The sequence below is a fragment of the Perca flavescens genome, chromosome 2 (assembly GCF_004354835.1).
Source record: "Perca flavescens isolate YP-PL-M2 chromosome 2, PFLA_1.0, whole genome shotgun sequence".
NCBI classification, from domain to species: Eukaryota; Metazoa; Chordata; class Actinopteri; order Perciformes; family Percidae; genus Perca; species Perca flavescens.
The window spans coordinates 12,344,628-12,360,392 of record NC_041332.1 but is presented as its reverse complement, the minus strand read 5'-3'; the positions used below and the strand labels follow the sequence as shown (position 1 = coordinate 12,360,392).

The 15,765-nt window shown below is 42.8% G+C and overlaps 1 protein-coding gene across 3 annotated transcripts in view; it reads right to left on the bottom strand.

The window, feature by feature from the left end:
* LOC114547667 (collagen alpha-1(XI) chain) overlaps nucleotides 1–15,765 on the bottom strand; it is a 58,027-nt gene that overhangs the window by 28,776 nt on the left and 13,486 nt on the right. For all 3 annotated transcript variants that reach the window (XM_028566966.1, XM_028566975.1, XM_028566957.1), the window contains 5 exons: nucleotides 3,914–4,081; nucleotides 3,708–3,799; nucleotides 2,639–2,760; nucleotides 2,269–2,431; nucleotides 695–817 (listed from right to left, as the gene is read on the bottom strand). In XM_028566966.1, coding sequence (XP_028422767.1) covers nucleotides 695–817; nucleotides 2,269–2,431; nucleotides 2,639–2,760; nucleotides 3,708–3,799; nucleotides 3,914–4,037 — 624 coding nt within the window. In that variant the 5' untranslated portion in view covers nucleotides 4,038–4,081. The remainder of the gene's footprint in view (nucleotides 1–694; nucleotides 818–2,268; nucleotides 2,432–2,638; nucleotides 2,761–3,707; nucleotides 3,800–3,913; nucleotides 4,082–15,765) is intronic.

Genomic DNA, 15,765 nt, shown 5'->3' with positions numbered 1-15,765 from the left:
AAGAGGATTTGAAACCTTTAGCAGGAGTGTGAAACATTGGCACTAAGAACCTGGCAAAGTATCCTGGAACAAAAAACCGTGCTTCGTGTTGTAATATGAGGAGCGAAGGATAAAGAGAAAAAAAGAGAAATTAAGTAAGAAAGAGAGGGTGAGAGCTCAGTGGACACTAGTAGCTTTTTATGATTTATTACTTTATTTCAAAATGGAAGTATGGCACCGGCAGCAAGGAAATAAAAAGCTGGAGGCGGCTGAATGATGCTTCTCAAAATGAACCTAAGGGTAAGATATTTGAGTGCTAACTCTCCATGCAGCGCATGTTTCTTCACAGCCCACAGTGATGTTTTAATTTATGTCACCAGTGGGAATATACGTATTGCTGAAAATAATTAAACCATTCATCTTTTTGTCATATCTGCCTTCTAAACTGTCCATAAATACCTGTAATAGTTTCTCCTCTTACAAATGAAACCTCGGGGGCTCCTAAGCTTTCAAAACGACGATTTACAACATTGAACACCTGAGATGCCTCACACCGTGTGTTATGTGTGGAATGGACCAGGTAGACTGAAAGACTTTGTCGGGGTCCTGTTGCTTTTTGTGCGTTCATGCTGACATGTGGTTCAACTCTCTCTCTCTCTCTCTCTCTCTCTCTCTCTCTCTGCCTTCTGTGATAGGCTGTAAGAAGGTGGCTTACCTCCACGGCCTCAGCTAATATGCTGTTGTAAGACAAAGGTGCGTCACAGTCTGGGATGTAATCCTGACAGTATGTCTCTGCTGCCCTGGGGTCAGCGACGATCAGCAGCTGCTGGATGTCTCCCTGTGTCACAATAAAACACACCAACAAATGAGCCAATCTGTGACTCTACATTAGTCAAACCATATTAGGAATGCACATTATGTCACTGCTCCTCACTGTACAATATGTCATTAATTACACGACTGACATGTCATGAGCATCTGTTTCCCAATGTCTGTGTCTTTGACTGTATGTGTTCATTTAGTCAGATCAAAGTGACATAGCGGGCTGCTTATATCGTTGCTCTGCAGTTAATCGTCTCCAGAACTTTCGGTCTCAAGTGGTGCCAGCGCAATAAGTCCACAGACAGATCTCCCTCTCACTCTATTTCACCCATCCACACACACTGAAGGGAGTCCAAGCCAAACATGGCCCGGGAGGAGTTCAGTTAAACAGATGGACCACCTGACATTGCACTGAAAACAAGGGTCAAGGTTAACACTTGAGATCTGCCAAAATGACCTCACACTGCAGAAGAAACAACATAAACAGAACTCATAAAAGTCTACAAAGACACACAGCACACATCACAGCTACAGATTTGGAAGTTTTTTCCCCCTAGTGCTTCTTGTGAATAATCAGCAGCATTTTGTGATCTTAAGCAGGACTGTGTTAATCTCAGCCATAACTACTCATGAGCTAGGAGAGTAATTCACATTATAGAGCATATGTAAGCATTTAACACAACATAACACAACATTTAAATGATCTGCAGCTTTGTAAAGTTGAAGCACTCAAGGTTTGGAGCAGAGGTAAAGGTGCAGTGCATCCTCACAGCCACTAGAGGGCAGTGTAAGGAGATAAGCATTTATGTTAATTATTCATCATTTGTCATCATTTGGTTGATAAACTGAACAAGCAGCAACCAGCAGAGACACTTTCTTACCACATAAAAGCAACTTCTTGTGTGTTCTCATTCTTTGTATTTATTACCAAAACCAAATGAGTTTACACTTAACAAGGGGTAACTACTGTTTTTTCAACCCCATTTCCCCATTTGTGTCTAATAGACTGACGTGACCAAAAATCTTTAAAATTGGTCCAGTACTGAGCGAGATCGCAGTGACAAGCCGGCGCAAACCGAGCTGCAATGTAAACCAACGGGGCAATTGTGCAGTTTTGATTTTTGTCCACTAAAAGTGATTTTTTTTTTCAGATTGTTACTAAAAGTGTCTAAAACCATTATCGATCTCACAAGGTGACTTCTTGTCCGTAGACAGGCAGCCATCCAATCATCCACATTGTCGAAATCATTTAAATATTGAGCCATGGCATTGAAAATATTTTAGATAACAGGAGCCTATCATTTCTGTAGCCTACTCGCTCAGTACAGGACCAATTTCAAAGCTTTTTGGTCACATCAGTCTATTAGACACGGGGAAATGGGGTCCAGGTTGAAAAAAAAACGGTAGTTACTCATTAACAAGGTGTGTCAGTTTCACCTCCATTCACACAGACATAAATGCACACACCTCAAACACGTCTTCGTCCAGCAGTCGTGTTCCAAACACAGTGACCCCCTCAGTGCTGACGTGGGGGTCCGGACCTCTGAGCAGGTCCAGGGTGTCCAGTTTGACACAGTCCAGGTAGAGAGTCACTGACTCTCCCTCCACACTGTAGGCTACTCTGTGCCACCTGGCAGGAAGGAGACAAGAAGAAATTCACTTACTGTCCAAATGTTCTTTTCTGAGAAGGTTTTGTGTCTAAGGTTTATATCAAAATCTGATTGCAAGGCAAAACACGAAATGTGTGTATGGGTGTGTGTGTGTGTGTGTGTGTGTGTGTGTGTGTGTGTGTGTGTGTGTGTGTGTGTGTGTGTGTGTGTGTGTGTGTAGTACCCACTTGCCATCCGCCAGGTTGATCTTTCTAAAGGTGGGGTAAAGTTCAGGAGGTGGCTGACCCTCATGGTTCTCATAAAGGAAGACAGGAGAACGGCCGACCTCCACACCCAGCTGCTGCGTGCCCTGAGAGAGAAGGAAAGAGGGATGATTGGATAAAATGGTAATGGCAAAAGGGAGACCTTGTTTACATGTGTATTTACATTTTACTCTTAACCCCCCGCTATATTTGTTTCACTATTTATTCTAATATAATATTTCATATTAAAGGTGCTCTAAGCGATGTTGGGTGATGTCACTTCTTGTTGACATTCAAAGTATTGTCCCTCCTCCCTCCTCATCCTATCCCCTCCCCCTCCCTTCTGCGCACTAACCCCCCAACCCCCCCCCCAAATCCTTCTTGTCGGTAATGTTTCGTGGGGCAGGTTGGCACAGTTTTTTTTTACAATGTGTTCAGGGGACAGGCAGCTAGCGGATAGTGAGGAGATGTTTGCTGTATGTGACAAAAAAAGGTTGTAGCGTAAAAAAACACGTGACATTGCTTAGAGCACATTTAATGTTCAATATGTTTGTTTGTTTATGTATGCACCAACCACCAAGGCAAGTTCCTTGTAAGTGTAACTTACTTTGGCAATAAACCCTTTTCTGATGTCAGTAAATGGGATATGGAATTTACAAACATAGAAATGCAATATTAATGTGCACTCTCACTGAAGATTAAGCTAAATTGTAATTTTAACCAGTTTTTGGCAAGTCTTTAACAACATTTAGTAAAACTGCCAAAACATATTCCCATTTTGAGGACAACCTGTGATACCGATCCCAGTAGGAGTCCTGCAGAGTGCATGGTTGGTAGGGGTTTTGCTCGATGTCAGTCTAGCATGTTACTATGGTGAATACATTTGCTGAATCATCTGATTAAAGGAAGAAGTTCCCTTTTGTACAACAAAATTCATGGTTGACACAGCCAAAAGAATGAACATGCCCAGTGACAGAAAGCAGAGTGGTTAACCATTCGGCATGAAGCGAAAGTATTTGTCTCAACATCCTGACGTAGCGTGCGTGATGCGTACCTGCGAGTCGTACAGGGAGAGGAGGAAGACCTGTGAGCCTTTCACAGCTCTGACTGTTGTCATCACTGAGAAATCCACAGGGAATGGTGAATCTGGAGGGAATGCACACTCACAAATTAGGGTGCAGGCTCTCAATGACCAATTGAACGTTCATACTCATACCCGGTTATTTACTGCATCAAACAAGCCCCACAGAATTACGTTACCAGGGAAGAGTTGATTGGTGGGCGCGCTCAGTTGAATCTTCTTGTCGATCTTAAAGGAGAGGTCCGTCTCCTCTCCTCCCTGTCTGCTGGTGCACAGTCCTGACTCCAAGGACACACCCTCCATGTCCTCCGACAGCTCCAGGATCTTCAGGACATCAATGGGATCCGCTGCAAAGAGACAAAAACAACAGTATGGCTGAGAAGATTGGTGGGTTCAATCTGCTGTTGCACACAGCACTTCATTCAATGTTTAAGCTACTGAAATAAAAATCAAAGTTTATTGCCCTTTCAGACCCGAAAGTGATCTGCACAGGTCACTTCAGAATCACACATTGGCAAGCAGTGATTTGCATTGCTTCCTTAAATTAATTTTGTTAATAAGACAAAAGTTATTTGTAAGTTAAGGGCCTTCTTGAAACAATTTCAACCTTTGTTCAAGCAATCTATGATGTACTTCACTCGTTATCGGTAACCTCCTTTGCTCACTGATTTAAAACAGTGGTGAAATTGCTGACCAAAACTATGTTTGAGAACTCCTGTTATACTTGTTTTTGAAGCTGCACCAATCAATAGTGTTTCATTAATAATGGATCAAACACTCGATTAAACCTTCTTATAAGAACCTCTTTTCCAGCCAAGCAGACAGACATTTTCAGCAACTAAGCTCTGATAAACACACTATGCATGTCCTACCCAGCACCAAACGGCAGACTAAGTAACTGACCAGCTGATGAACATAAAAAACATGGATTTTCCTCAGCATTGGTGTTAATACACAAACAATCTGATATCGGCCTGTGAATGTACACAACTGTTTTGTGTGACGTTACCTATGATACAAATTATGCTATCTTGTAAACTAATGAAATACTTTATCAGTCAGGCCATCTGCTCTTTGACTGTATCTCTCTCTCTTTCTAGGACACATATTTGTTGCAGAAGCTTGGTGTAATCACATGATAACGCCCATCTTGGCACTGACTCATGCAACAGACATCACACAACAAAGACCGGAGGTCTATAAAGAGTGCATGTGTGGTGATGATGATTCAGCCCGAGAGCAAACGCAGAAACAGAAACAAAGCAGAAGAGACATTTGCAATCTCTAAAGGCGTTTCCAAAAATTTGGCCAGAGTTGTAGCTTGAGCAGAATCATATGCACACACGCATTCTTTTGAACACTGTCGACACAATGGTCATAGAGATCTGTGAGATGGACTAAAGCAGAAAAAGATGGTATGTAAAAGATGAGACCGGGGGGGAGAGACAGGAGAGAAATGTGCAACATATTGAAGGGAGAGATGGGGGGTAAAGGGGGGAAATAGAAGACATAATAGGTGGTAGGGGAGAGGAGGGCATGCCTATACTGGTGTAGCTTCTTTTCACACGTATTTCTAGGGCTTACGTAAACCCTACATCTGCTTTGCACCTTTCAACACACACACACACACACACACACACACACACACACACACACACACACACACACGCGCGTATGAGGTTGGCATAATGTCTGAGTGCCAGATGTATTTGTTGACTATTTCTTTTTGTTTGTCCGTCTGCTTGTCCATCTGTCTGTCTGCCAGCTTGTCGGTATTTTGTCATTTTGCAGGGCATCACACCATTTACTGATACAGCTAAGACTGCACTATTAAAACTTCCAGTGACTTTTGTTGCTTTGTGAGCTGAAAAACATCTGTAAAAAGTTAACATTTATTTTGTTTCAGGGATTAATGCTCTGGTTGCTCACTATAGCTTTAGCACAAAACACACTTGAGTGAACAGAAAGTGGTACAGGCGCAGTGACGGAGGCAGGCCAGCTGTTTCTCAATGCATCCAGTTTTTATGCTATTCTAAGCTAATCAACTGTAGTTTAATATTTACCATACAGACATGAATGTGGTGTCAATCATTACTCCACGGGTTCGACCCCGATCTGGGGCCCTTTGCTGCATATCATTCCCCCTCTCTCTCCCCTTTCATGTCTTCACCTGTCCTATAAGAATAAAGGCCTAAAATCTCCAAAAAAATCATCTTAAAAAAGAAAATTGTCCAAGACATGTGGGCTAGCATCCAAAAAAACTGCAACACAAAATGACTATCCATCCATCCATCCATCTTCGTCCGCTTATCCGGTGTCGGGTCGCGGGGGGAGCAGCTCCAGCAGGGGACCCCAAACTTCCCTTTCCCGAGCAACATTAACCAGCTCCGACTGGGGATCCCGAGTTGTTCCCAGGCCAGGTTGGAGATATAATCCCTCCACCTAGTCCTGGGTCTTCCCGAGGCCTCCTCCCAGCTGGACGTGCCTGGAACACCTCCCTAGGGAGGCGCCCAGGGGCATCCTTACCAGATGCCCGAACCACCTCAACTGGCTCCTTTTCGCCAAAGGAGCAGCGGCTCTCTCCGAGCTCCTCACGGATGACTGAGCTTCTCACCCTATCTCTAAGGGAGACGCCAGCCACCCTCCTGAGGAAACCCATTTCGGCCGCTTGTACCCTGGATCTCGTTCTTTCGGTCATGACCCAGCCTTCATGACCATAGGTGAGGGTAGGAACGAAAACTGACCCGGTAGATCGAGAGCTTTGCCTTCTGGCTCAGCTCTCTTTTTCGTCCTGGCGGTGCGATAGATTGAATGCAATACCGCACCCGCTGCGCCGATTCTCCGACCAATCTCCCGCTCCATTGTCCCCTCACTCGCGAACAAAACCCCAAGGTACTTGAACTCCTTCACTTGGGGTAAGGACTCATTCCCTACCTGGAGAAGGCATTCCATCGGTTTCCTGCTGAGAACCATGGCCTCCGATTTAGAGGTGCTGATCCTCATCCCAACCGCTTCACACTCGGTTGCGAACCGATCCAGTGAGTGCTGAAGGTCGCAGGCCGATGATGCCATCAGGACCACATCATCTGCAAAGAGCAGCGATGAGATCCCCAGCCCACCAAACTGCAACCCCTCCCCACCCCGACTACGCCTCGATATCCTGTCCATAAATATTACAAACAGGATTGGTGACAAAGCGCAGCCCTGGCGGAGGCCAACCCTCACCTGAAACGAGTCCGACTTACTACCGAGAACCCGGACACAGCTCTCACTTTGGTCATACAGAGATTGGATGGCCCTGAGTAGAGACCCCTCACCCCATACTCCCGCAGCACCTCCCACAGTATCTCCCGGGGGACCCGGTCATACGCCTTCTCCAAATCCACAAAACACATGTAGACCGGTTGGGCATACTCCCAGGCTCCCTCCAGGATCCTTGCGAGAGTGAAGAGCTGGTCCGTTGTTCCACGACCAGGACGGAATCCGCATTGTTCCTCCTCAACCCGAGGTTCGACTATCGGCCGAACCCTCCTTTCCAGCACCTTGGAGTAGACTTTACCAGGGAGGCTGAGAAGTGTGATACCCCTATAATTGGCACACACCCTCTGGTCCCCCTTTTAAAAAGAGGAACCACCACCCCAGTCTGCCACTCCTTTGGCACCGTCCCAGACTTCCACGCAATGTTGAAGAGGCGTGTCAACCAGGACAACCCCTCCACACCCAGAGCCTTGAGCATTTCTGGACGGATCTCATCAATCCCGGGGCTTTGCCACTGTGTAGTTGTTTGACTACATCAGTGACTTCCGCCTGGGAAATCGGCGACAATCCCCGTTATCCTCCAGCTCTGCCTCTAACATAGAGGGCGATTAGTCGGATTCAGGAGTTCCTCAAAGTGCTCCTTCCACCGCCCCCTATTACCTCCTCAGTGGAGGTCAACAGTGTCCCATCCTTACTGTACACAGCTTGGATGGTTCCCCTTCCCCCCTCCTGAGGTGGCGAACAGTTTTCCAGAAACACTTTGGTGCCGACCGAAAGTCCTTCTCCATGTCTTCTCCAAACTTCTCCCACACCCGCTGCTTTGCCTCTTTCACGGCAGAGGCTGCAGCCCTTCGGGCCCTTCGGTACCCTGCAACTGCCTCCGGAGTCCGAGATAACATATCCCGGAAGGACTCCTTCTTCAGTCGGACGGCTTCCCTGACCACTGGTGTCCACCACGGTGTTCGTGGGTTACCGCCCCTTGAGGCACCTAAGATCCTAAGACCACAGCTCCTCAAGCAGCTTCAGCAATGGAAACTTTGAACATTGTCCACTCGGGTTCAATGCCCCCAGCCTCCACAGGGATGCACGAAAAGCTCCGCCGGAGGTGTGAGTTGAAAGTCTGTCGGACAAAATGACTATCATTTCTAAAATACGGCACAGAATGTAAAATCCAAAAAGAAAACAACGGGATATGTAGCTAAGATCACAGCTTCAGCGTGACTGTATTGCCTGTCTTTTTGGTTTTTCTTTGCGCTTTTTAGTTTGGTCATTACATTTTTACCAAGAACTCACATCATTCTTCACATCTAACTCTCAGCAAGACGATGAATAAACGTTCAAACTATTCCTTCAAAATTCTCCCACCCATTTTACTTTCAGTATCAGAACTCTTTTCCTATTAACAGATTTTAACAGAGCACCATAAACCATGTTCATGTTGCTAAAAAGTGACCCGGTACCTTTGTAGGATTGTAGTTACAGTGTACAGTATATTTCAGTACATAAAGGTTTTATTTTAAAAGCTAACACGCTTTTCTTAAAGCCGTAAATAGGCTACAAGGTAGCTCCTGGTGATCAGACAGGTTAGAGCCATGGTTATATTAAGCTGCTCCTAAAACTCATAAGCATTGTGTACAAGAAGAGGGGTTTCAGTCGTACATACCAAGAAATGATCTGACATCTGAATGCAGCAGAGGACAAGACAAGACATGGAAACTCTCTGCTCTTACTCGATATGCACTTAAACACATCAGGTAATGCTTCCCTATGCTGTTGATTCATATTATGTACAAGCACAACACCCGCATAGAAAAACAGTGGGCATGTGCACGTGCGCGCACACACACACGCGCACACACACACACACACACACACACACACACACACACACACACACACACACACACACACACACACACACACACACACACAGGGCTGTACATACACTGGGCTGTACATACACAAGGGGTGTTCTGGTCTCCATCACTTGCTGCAGTTATCCCGAGGCTCTAAACTGTTGTGGTGTGAGGGGCACCATGATCAACAGGCACACACATGCAGAGCATGTCAAATGTAAGCCTCAACATGAAGCAGAGCAACCGTAGTTTGAACACAAAGAACAAGACTGAACTCTTAAACTACATAGATAGATAGATTGAACCATCCGAACACAATGGAGATGATTTATGGATTTAGGCTCACAACATTGACAAACTACATTTAAAAAATGTAGATAGATAGATAGATAGATAGATAGATAGATAGATAGATAGATAGATAGATAGATAGATAGATAGATAGATAGATAGATAGATAGATAGATAGATAGATAGATAGATTAAAAACATAAGTGTTCAGACAGGTTTTAAACAAAGTGACAGTTTAGCAAAACTTCTTTAGAAGGGAAAACTGAGGTGAACTTTGACCTACCATACTTGTGGTAGGTAATTAGAGTGATAGTGAAATCTTGGGTTTGCTCACTTTAAGTTTTGCCTCCAAATATACTGGCTTAGAGAATCAGACTACTCGGTTTGCTTGTTTACAGCCTTTATGCTATTCTGCCCACTTGTCTTTCTCTACAGTGAGTTATGTAACTGATAGTAGAAACACTGAATTCTATGATGACATTGACAAAAAAACTATTGGATGGATGGAGGATGGATGGATGGATGGATAAAGTGTTACAAGTGATGATTTTACAAAGACATGTTACACAAGGCTGACAAAAACGTAAAGCAGTGAAGTGTGAAGTGGAGGACACTGTCTTTTATCTGAAATCCATCTCGGTTTAAGGTTCCACATTTATCCATACAGGATACACAAGTAAGTGGAGCAGACTCACAGAAACAAACAACACACCGACACACAAACAACTTAACGGGCACAGTATTAAAAAAAAAGACTATGGATTTGCTGGAAACCAGATGTGTGTCTGTGTTTGTGTGTATGACTTAAGACTAGGTAAGTGCTTTCTGTGCACATGTGCGGTTGTATCAATATGTGTGTGTTTGTCATTAACTCAGTAATGGTGAAAAATGCAATAACATGCTGTTTGCCGAAACAAGAACTGATGTTTGGTCGAGCCACACACACACACACACACACACACACACACACACACACACACACACACACGATTTTCAGATCCCCCACAGAGGATTTGCCCAAGGAGTCTGTCAGTCCAGACCTCTTTACTCTCTCCAGTTTTCCTCAAACGTCTCTCTCAAACATCTGACACGGCTCTCCACAGAGACTAAACCAGGAGAATGATAAAAAAGAGAGAGAAGAAAACCAGAGAGAACAAGAGACAGAGAAAGAGTGCAGAGGGAAGAATAGGATGGAGGATAGGATACCATGTGTTTTCTTTCCTCCCAGTTCAGCTGGCTCTCATCAAAGAAACACAATGGACAGTCTCTCCTGCTGTCGGACACACAGACACAACAGTCTATGCGTACAGTACACAGAAACATACACTTAGAGGAATCCTTAATAGCATTAACAGAGAGAGAGAATAAGAAACCAACTGAAGGACAGACATGTGCTGCTTATCTCCTTCTAGGAATCTGTGGCACTCGTGTTGAAATCACACAACATCTCAAGTCCCAACATATCCTCGTAATCTTCTCTCCTCTTCATCCAACAGTCACTCTTCCTCTCAAACACAGATCAAAGACTGCATCAATATTTGTCAGTCACGGGGCTCCAACTCTTCTCGGACAGCTACACATTGCTTTTTGTGGCCCTGTGCTCTATTATTGTTGGATGGTGCATCAGACACTGACTTTGATTTTGGAGAACAAAGAGTGAGCTTACTTTCAAACATAAGACAAATGTATAGCACACAGACCTACTGTGTCAAGAGTGCAAAATGATAAAGATTACATTAGACATAGTAACTGTAACTGCAATATTTGTTTACCAAAAAACTCGCAATGACTTAAAATATCAAATAAAATGTATAAGTAAAATGTTATATTATCTGTATTTTGATTATGAGCTTTTTTTGAACATTTTTGTGTACTGCATGAAATGTTATATGTTGGAAGCCAAGCATGCATCAAATTGGCTTTACTTGATCAAACAAAATACTTTAGGAAGTGGCCTAAAGTATTTAAATATCCTCCGTTAAGTCAAGTTTATTACATGCAGAGATGGTTGAAACATCTGAAACAAAATAAAAGCTTTAACTGACTGAGCCCGGCATTAAGCAAAAGATAATCATACGCTGGAAAGACGCATCGCAAAGTATTAAAAAATACTTCAAAATAAAACCCTGGCATAGCAGTATAGGATATTTAACCATCATCACATCACCAGTGGTGAAATAACTGTTTCTGGACACTGAATAAGAGTGTTTTGTTGAAACAAGCAAAGGAATAACCAAAGTACAAATTACACACGCATTTACATGAGCTGTCCAGTTAAATGCTCTGTATATCAAAGGACTCCTGCTCTCTCGTCTACCTTCTACCTGATATTTTCAGTGGCTGCCTGTGCATGACAAATTGAAAAAAAAAGGTCTCTCAATCTGTTTTATAGACTATTGCTAAACAGATCACAACATCTATGATTTAACAGCTTGTGTACACAGTTAAATCATTTCAGTCTCATACTTAACATATTGACAGTGTTTAACATATGCTCCAACCATTCTATTCCCACTGCCGGATCTTGTTTTTGCTTTAAACAAATTGATATGGCTCTCTGATCAGACTTGGAAAGGCTCAACAGAGACTTTACACCAAAGTCAACTGGGTTTGCTGTAAACTAGGACAAATCTGACTTCAATTATAGCAGGGTACAATATAGAAAATGGTTTGACAAATGGCCCGAAGAAATGTCAAAAGAGTCAAAACAAAACTACTACAAAAAAACACTACAACAATCTGTTTGTTTTCGGTTGTATTGCTTGCCTTAATTCTATATTTTGTAAAGGAATTATCATGTTTAGTTGTTTTTTTCTTCTTCTATTTTGTATAAGGGGATGACTCTAAGGCTTCTTTCCTCTCATGTACTGTAACTACTTGTTTTTAAAGTCTATTGTGCAAATGAACTAAGCTAAAACTAAACAGTCATGCTAGCAGCTCTGCGTGGCTGAACTGAATGCTAAAGTCAGCATGCTAACATGCTCACAAACGTTAAGATACGTTTAGACAATGACAGTTTACCATGTTCACCATCTTAGTCTAGTGTGACAGCATGCTTACATTTGCTCTTTAGCACTAAACCCAAAAGACAGCTGAGGCTGATGGGAATGTTTTGCAGGTATTTGGTCAAAGACCACTTTCATCAATCACTGCACAAAAACTTTCCTTTGAGCAGGCAGCTCCATACATGTTATTTTGGTAAGCTGAGGCAATGTCTTTGTTTCATCTCAATCTCTCTCAACAGAATCTCCATTTCAGATTCTGCCCTCATTGTTTCCTTGTAGTTATTTAAAGTAGCCAACATATCTTGAAAAAAAAAAAGGTTTACACACATCCGACAACCACCACCACAAGGACCTGGGTTATATTCCTGGTAGTGGTTCCTCCGTCTGGTTTGTGCATTTTAACAAAAAGGACTTTCACTGTGTCCTTGTCTTTGCGCTAGCCATTCCTACTGGTTGGTCAAGGCACCTGTATAGAATTTCATGAACCTCTGCACACATTATGCTCTTGTGGTGAAGCTCTTTGCTGGCAGGCGAAAAGAGGAAAGACAGGTAAGACCCATAGCTGTCTACACCGTAGAAATAGAATAAGAGTAGAACGCACAGTTCAAGAGAAAATGGCGATTGTTCTTAGTTGTTATGAGCACAACACACATCAGAGGGGCCGTAGAGTGTGTCACTCTCACTATTTTAAGAAATCCGCTTTGGCCTCCGTCCCCATTAAGCCGTCCTGTCTCTTGTTGAAGCAATTAAATCCAGCAATCCTCACTTCATTTCTAGCAGCAATGCATGGTGCACAAAAGACACCTATCCATGCTTCATAACTGCTCGTTTGTGGCAAAACCTCACTTCAGGGAATCGGCGACTTACCACAATTCGGTTTATATCGAAGTTTATGCTGAAGTCAGCCCACTAAAATGGCCACAGTTCTTTGTAATGGCAACGGTACACATACAAATGGCTGTTGCTCTGACCCTCCTGCGTTGATTTAAATGGGAATGTCTGTTCTACTACCATTCTATTTCCATGATCTACACCCTCCCCAGGACAAAAGTGAAATTATCAGTGACAGAAAGTATGGCAGTAAAGAGGAAATGGTCATTCCATATTGGGGAGAAATCTGCCAGAAATGGTAAAGCAAGAGCTCAACATTTTTGCTTTAGCAATGCCACCATCTTTGTTTAGTGTGTTAACATGCTAACGTTTGCTAATCAACACTAAACATTAAACAACTAAAGTACAGCTGAAGCTGATGAATGTCATTAGTTTGCAGATACCGGTATGTATGAACCAAAATATTGGACAAAATAACATTTTCATCTGATGATGAACTAGATTGAAAGTTAAGGGATCACCAAATATATTACAATTCATCTTGAAGAAAACCCTGAATTTTCATAAGATTGTTTTCAGATTGGACCAAAGCGGTGGACCAATCGACCAACATTGCCATCCCTAGAGCCAAGCTGCTAGCGTGGTTAATAATATCTAAAAAAGATGATTTCCAAATTGAATGTGGTAGAAAAACTACTACAGCTGTGCCTCTTAGAGTGGAAAATCTTTGCCTGTACCCGACGGGACCCCGATGGGTTCGATCTTAATTTCTATCATTTTACACGGGCTCGGGCTTGCGCTCTGGGTTGTGCGGTAAATGAGCGGTCAGGTGATGCGTTTCGATTTGCGCGAAAATAGATGCTGAGGAGGTGAAACAGAGGCTGGCCTCTGGAGGACTTACTTTATTTCTTTGTTCCAACTTCCCAGTGACCTATAGCCTACGTTAGTCATGAATAAATGATGTTAAAAAATTGATAAATGACTCATTCTTGACAAAAGGTAAAAGACCTGTGTGCGTGTGCACATTTGAATAATGTCGGGCTGTAAACGGGTTTGGGCTTTTAAAAAGCTGTCATTTAAAATGTACTTGTCGGGCTCGGGCCAAATTCTGTCGGCTCGGGCCTTGTCGGGCCTAACTTTTAAGGCCCGATTACAGCTCTAGTGCCTCTGGCCACATCCCATTCAGAGTCACAGCAGGTGTTCCCCAACATCTGCCAAATCAAGAACACCTGCTGTAACATCAATGATTGGGGTTTGGCAAGAACAGCACCATTTTTAACATTTTCATCCTATGCAGACACATGCAGCAACTGATGTTTTTAACCTTTAGTCTTTCAATGTTGTGCCAGGGTAAACATTAAAAGCTATCAAGTTGTTGATTCCAGGCAATGAAATGTAAGAAAAACACACTGAAAAGGTGAGGCAGGTATCTCTTACTTCGTAATGTGTGTGTCTGCTTGGCTGAGAGTCTCAGAGAGTACAGATCTTAAACCAAGTCTGATTTTCTCACCAAACAGAACACTGATATTACTTTTTATTCCATTATCTAACCATCACACCATTTTCAACAATGAGCTCAAAATCTAGCAGGAAGGCTTTAAACTAAACATCCTTGGATATAGCTGTGTTACACTGGCAACCAGAGGATTTTACTGAATAATTTGAAAGCAATAAATAGCAAGGGTCAGGTTTAAAGCTGGTGGTGAACCAGGTATGACCCTGAAACACCTTAGGCCAGACTGTGACATTCTTGACCGTAACTTGACCACACTGCTCATAACTATGATCATAATTTACACCTAATCTGTTGACAGCCAGGTGTGTGATTGCATTTGACAGTAAGCAAAAAATAACAGAGAGTAACATGTTACTGAAGACAGTTTAATTATAGGTGTTACGGACAAGTTTGTCCAGTAGCTGAAGAGGAAAGGGAGACATTATACTGCGTGTATGTGTGTAAGGGTGTAAATTACAAGTTTTATAACAATACAATATTATATGGATTCTTTGGACAAGGATAGGATAGGACACAGTTGCTGAGTCTGTCACAATACGATTTCAATTTGATTCAATTCAGGGGCCTGCAATCGATATGAGACAATATCATATGCCCATTTCACACAGTTGCAAGTTTTATAGCAACTCAAAAAAAAGCTAGTAAAATACCATTTGACAATTTTATTACTGAGCTTTTCCGGACATTTAAATAAAAAAAAAAATTTTTTTTTTTTTAATAAAAAGGACAAATATAAAGTGGTGATTAAAATTAAGAGGTGTGTAACAAATTATGTGTATCGCTTCGCATCGATAATATTGGATCGTGGATCACTGAATCGATACATCTATCCAGATCGATGAATCGTTACACCCCTGTTGTTTTTCTGTCTTTCATTTCACCAGGTGGGTTATTTACGAATAAATTCCTAAAGGATGCGTTCTCTGCTCGCCAGGTGGGAGATGCTACACCCCGACTGAGTTTGACCCTGGATGACCCTAAAGGTCAGGAGGTCACACACTGGAGTAATGACCTTCACAGACAGAGTGAGGTTAGACCCGGCATGTGGGCTAATCATTCTGCGAAAAAGCCTAACAACCTCTGTCTTCACTTAGTTTTTTAATACATCATTGAGACACGATCGCGTAAACTAGAATACAGTAGCCAGCAGGCAGGTTTGCTTTTAATCTTCAGTACAAAGGCAGGTTGTTAAAAAATATTTGAAGGCTGTTGGGACATAACATAAATATTTTCAGCGATCTTATTCAGCACGTCGAGGCACCCTGGTGGGGTTT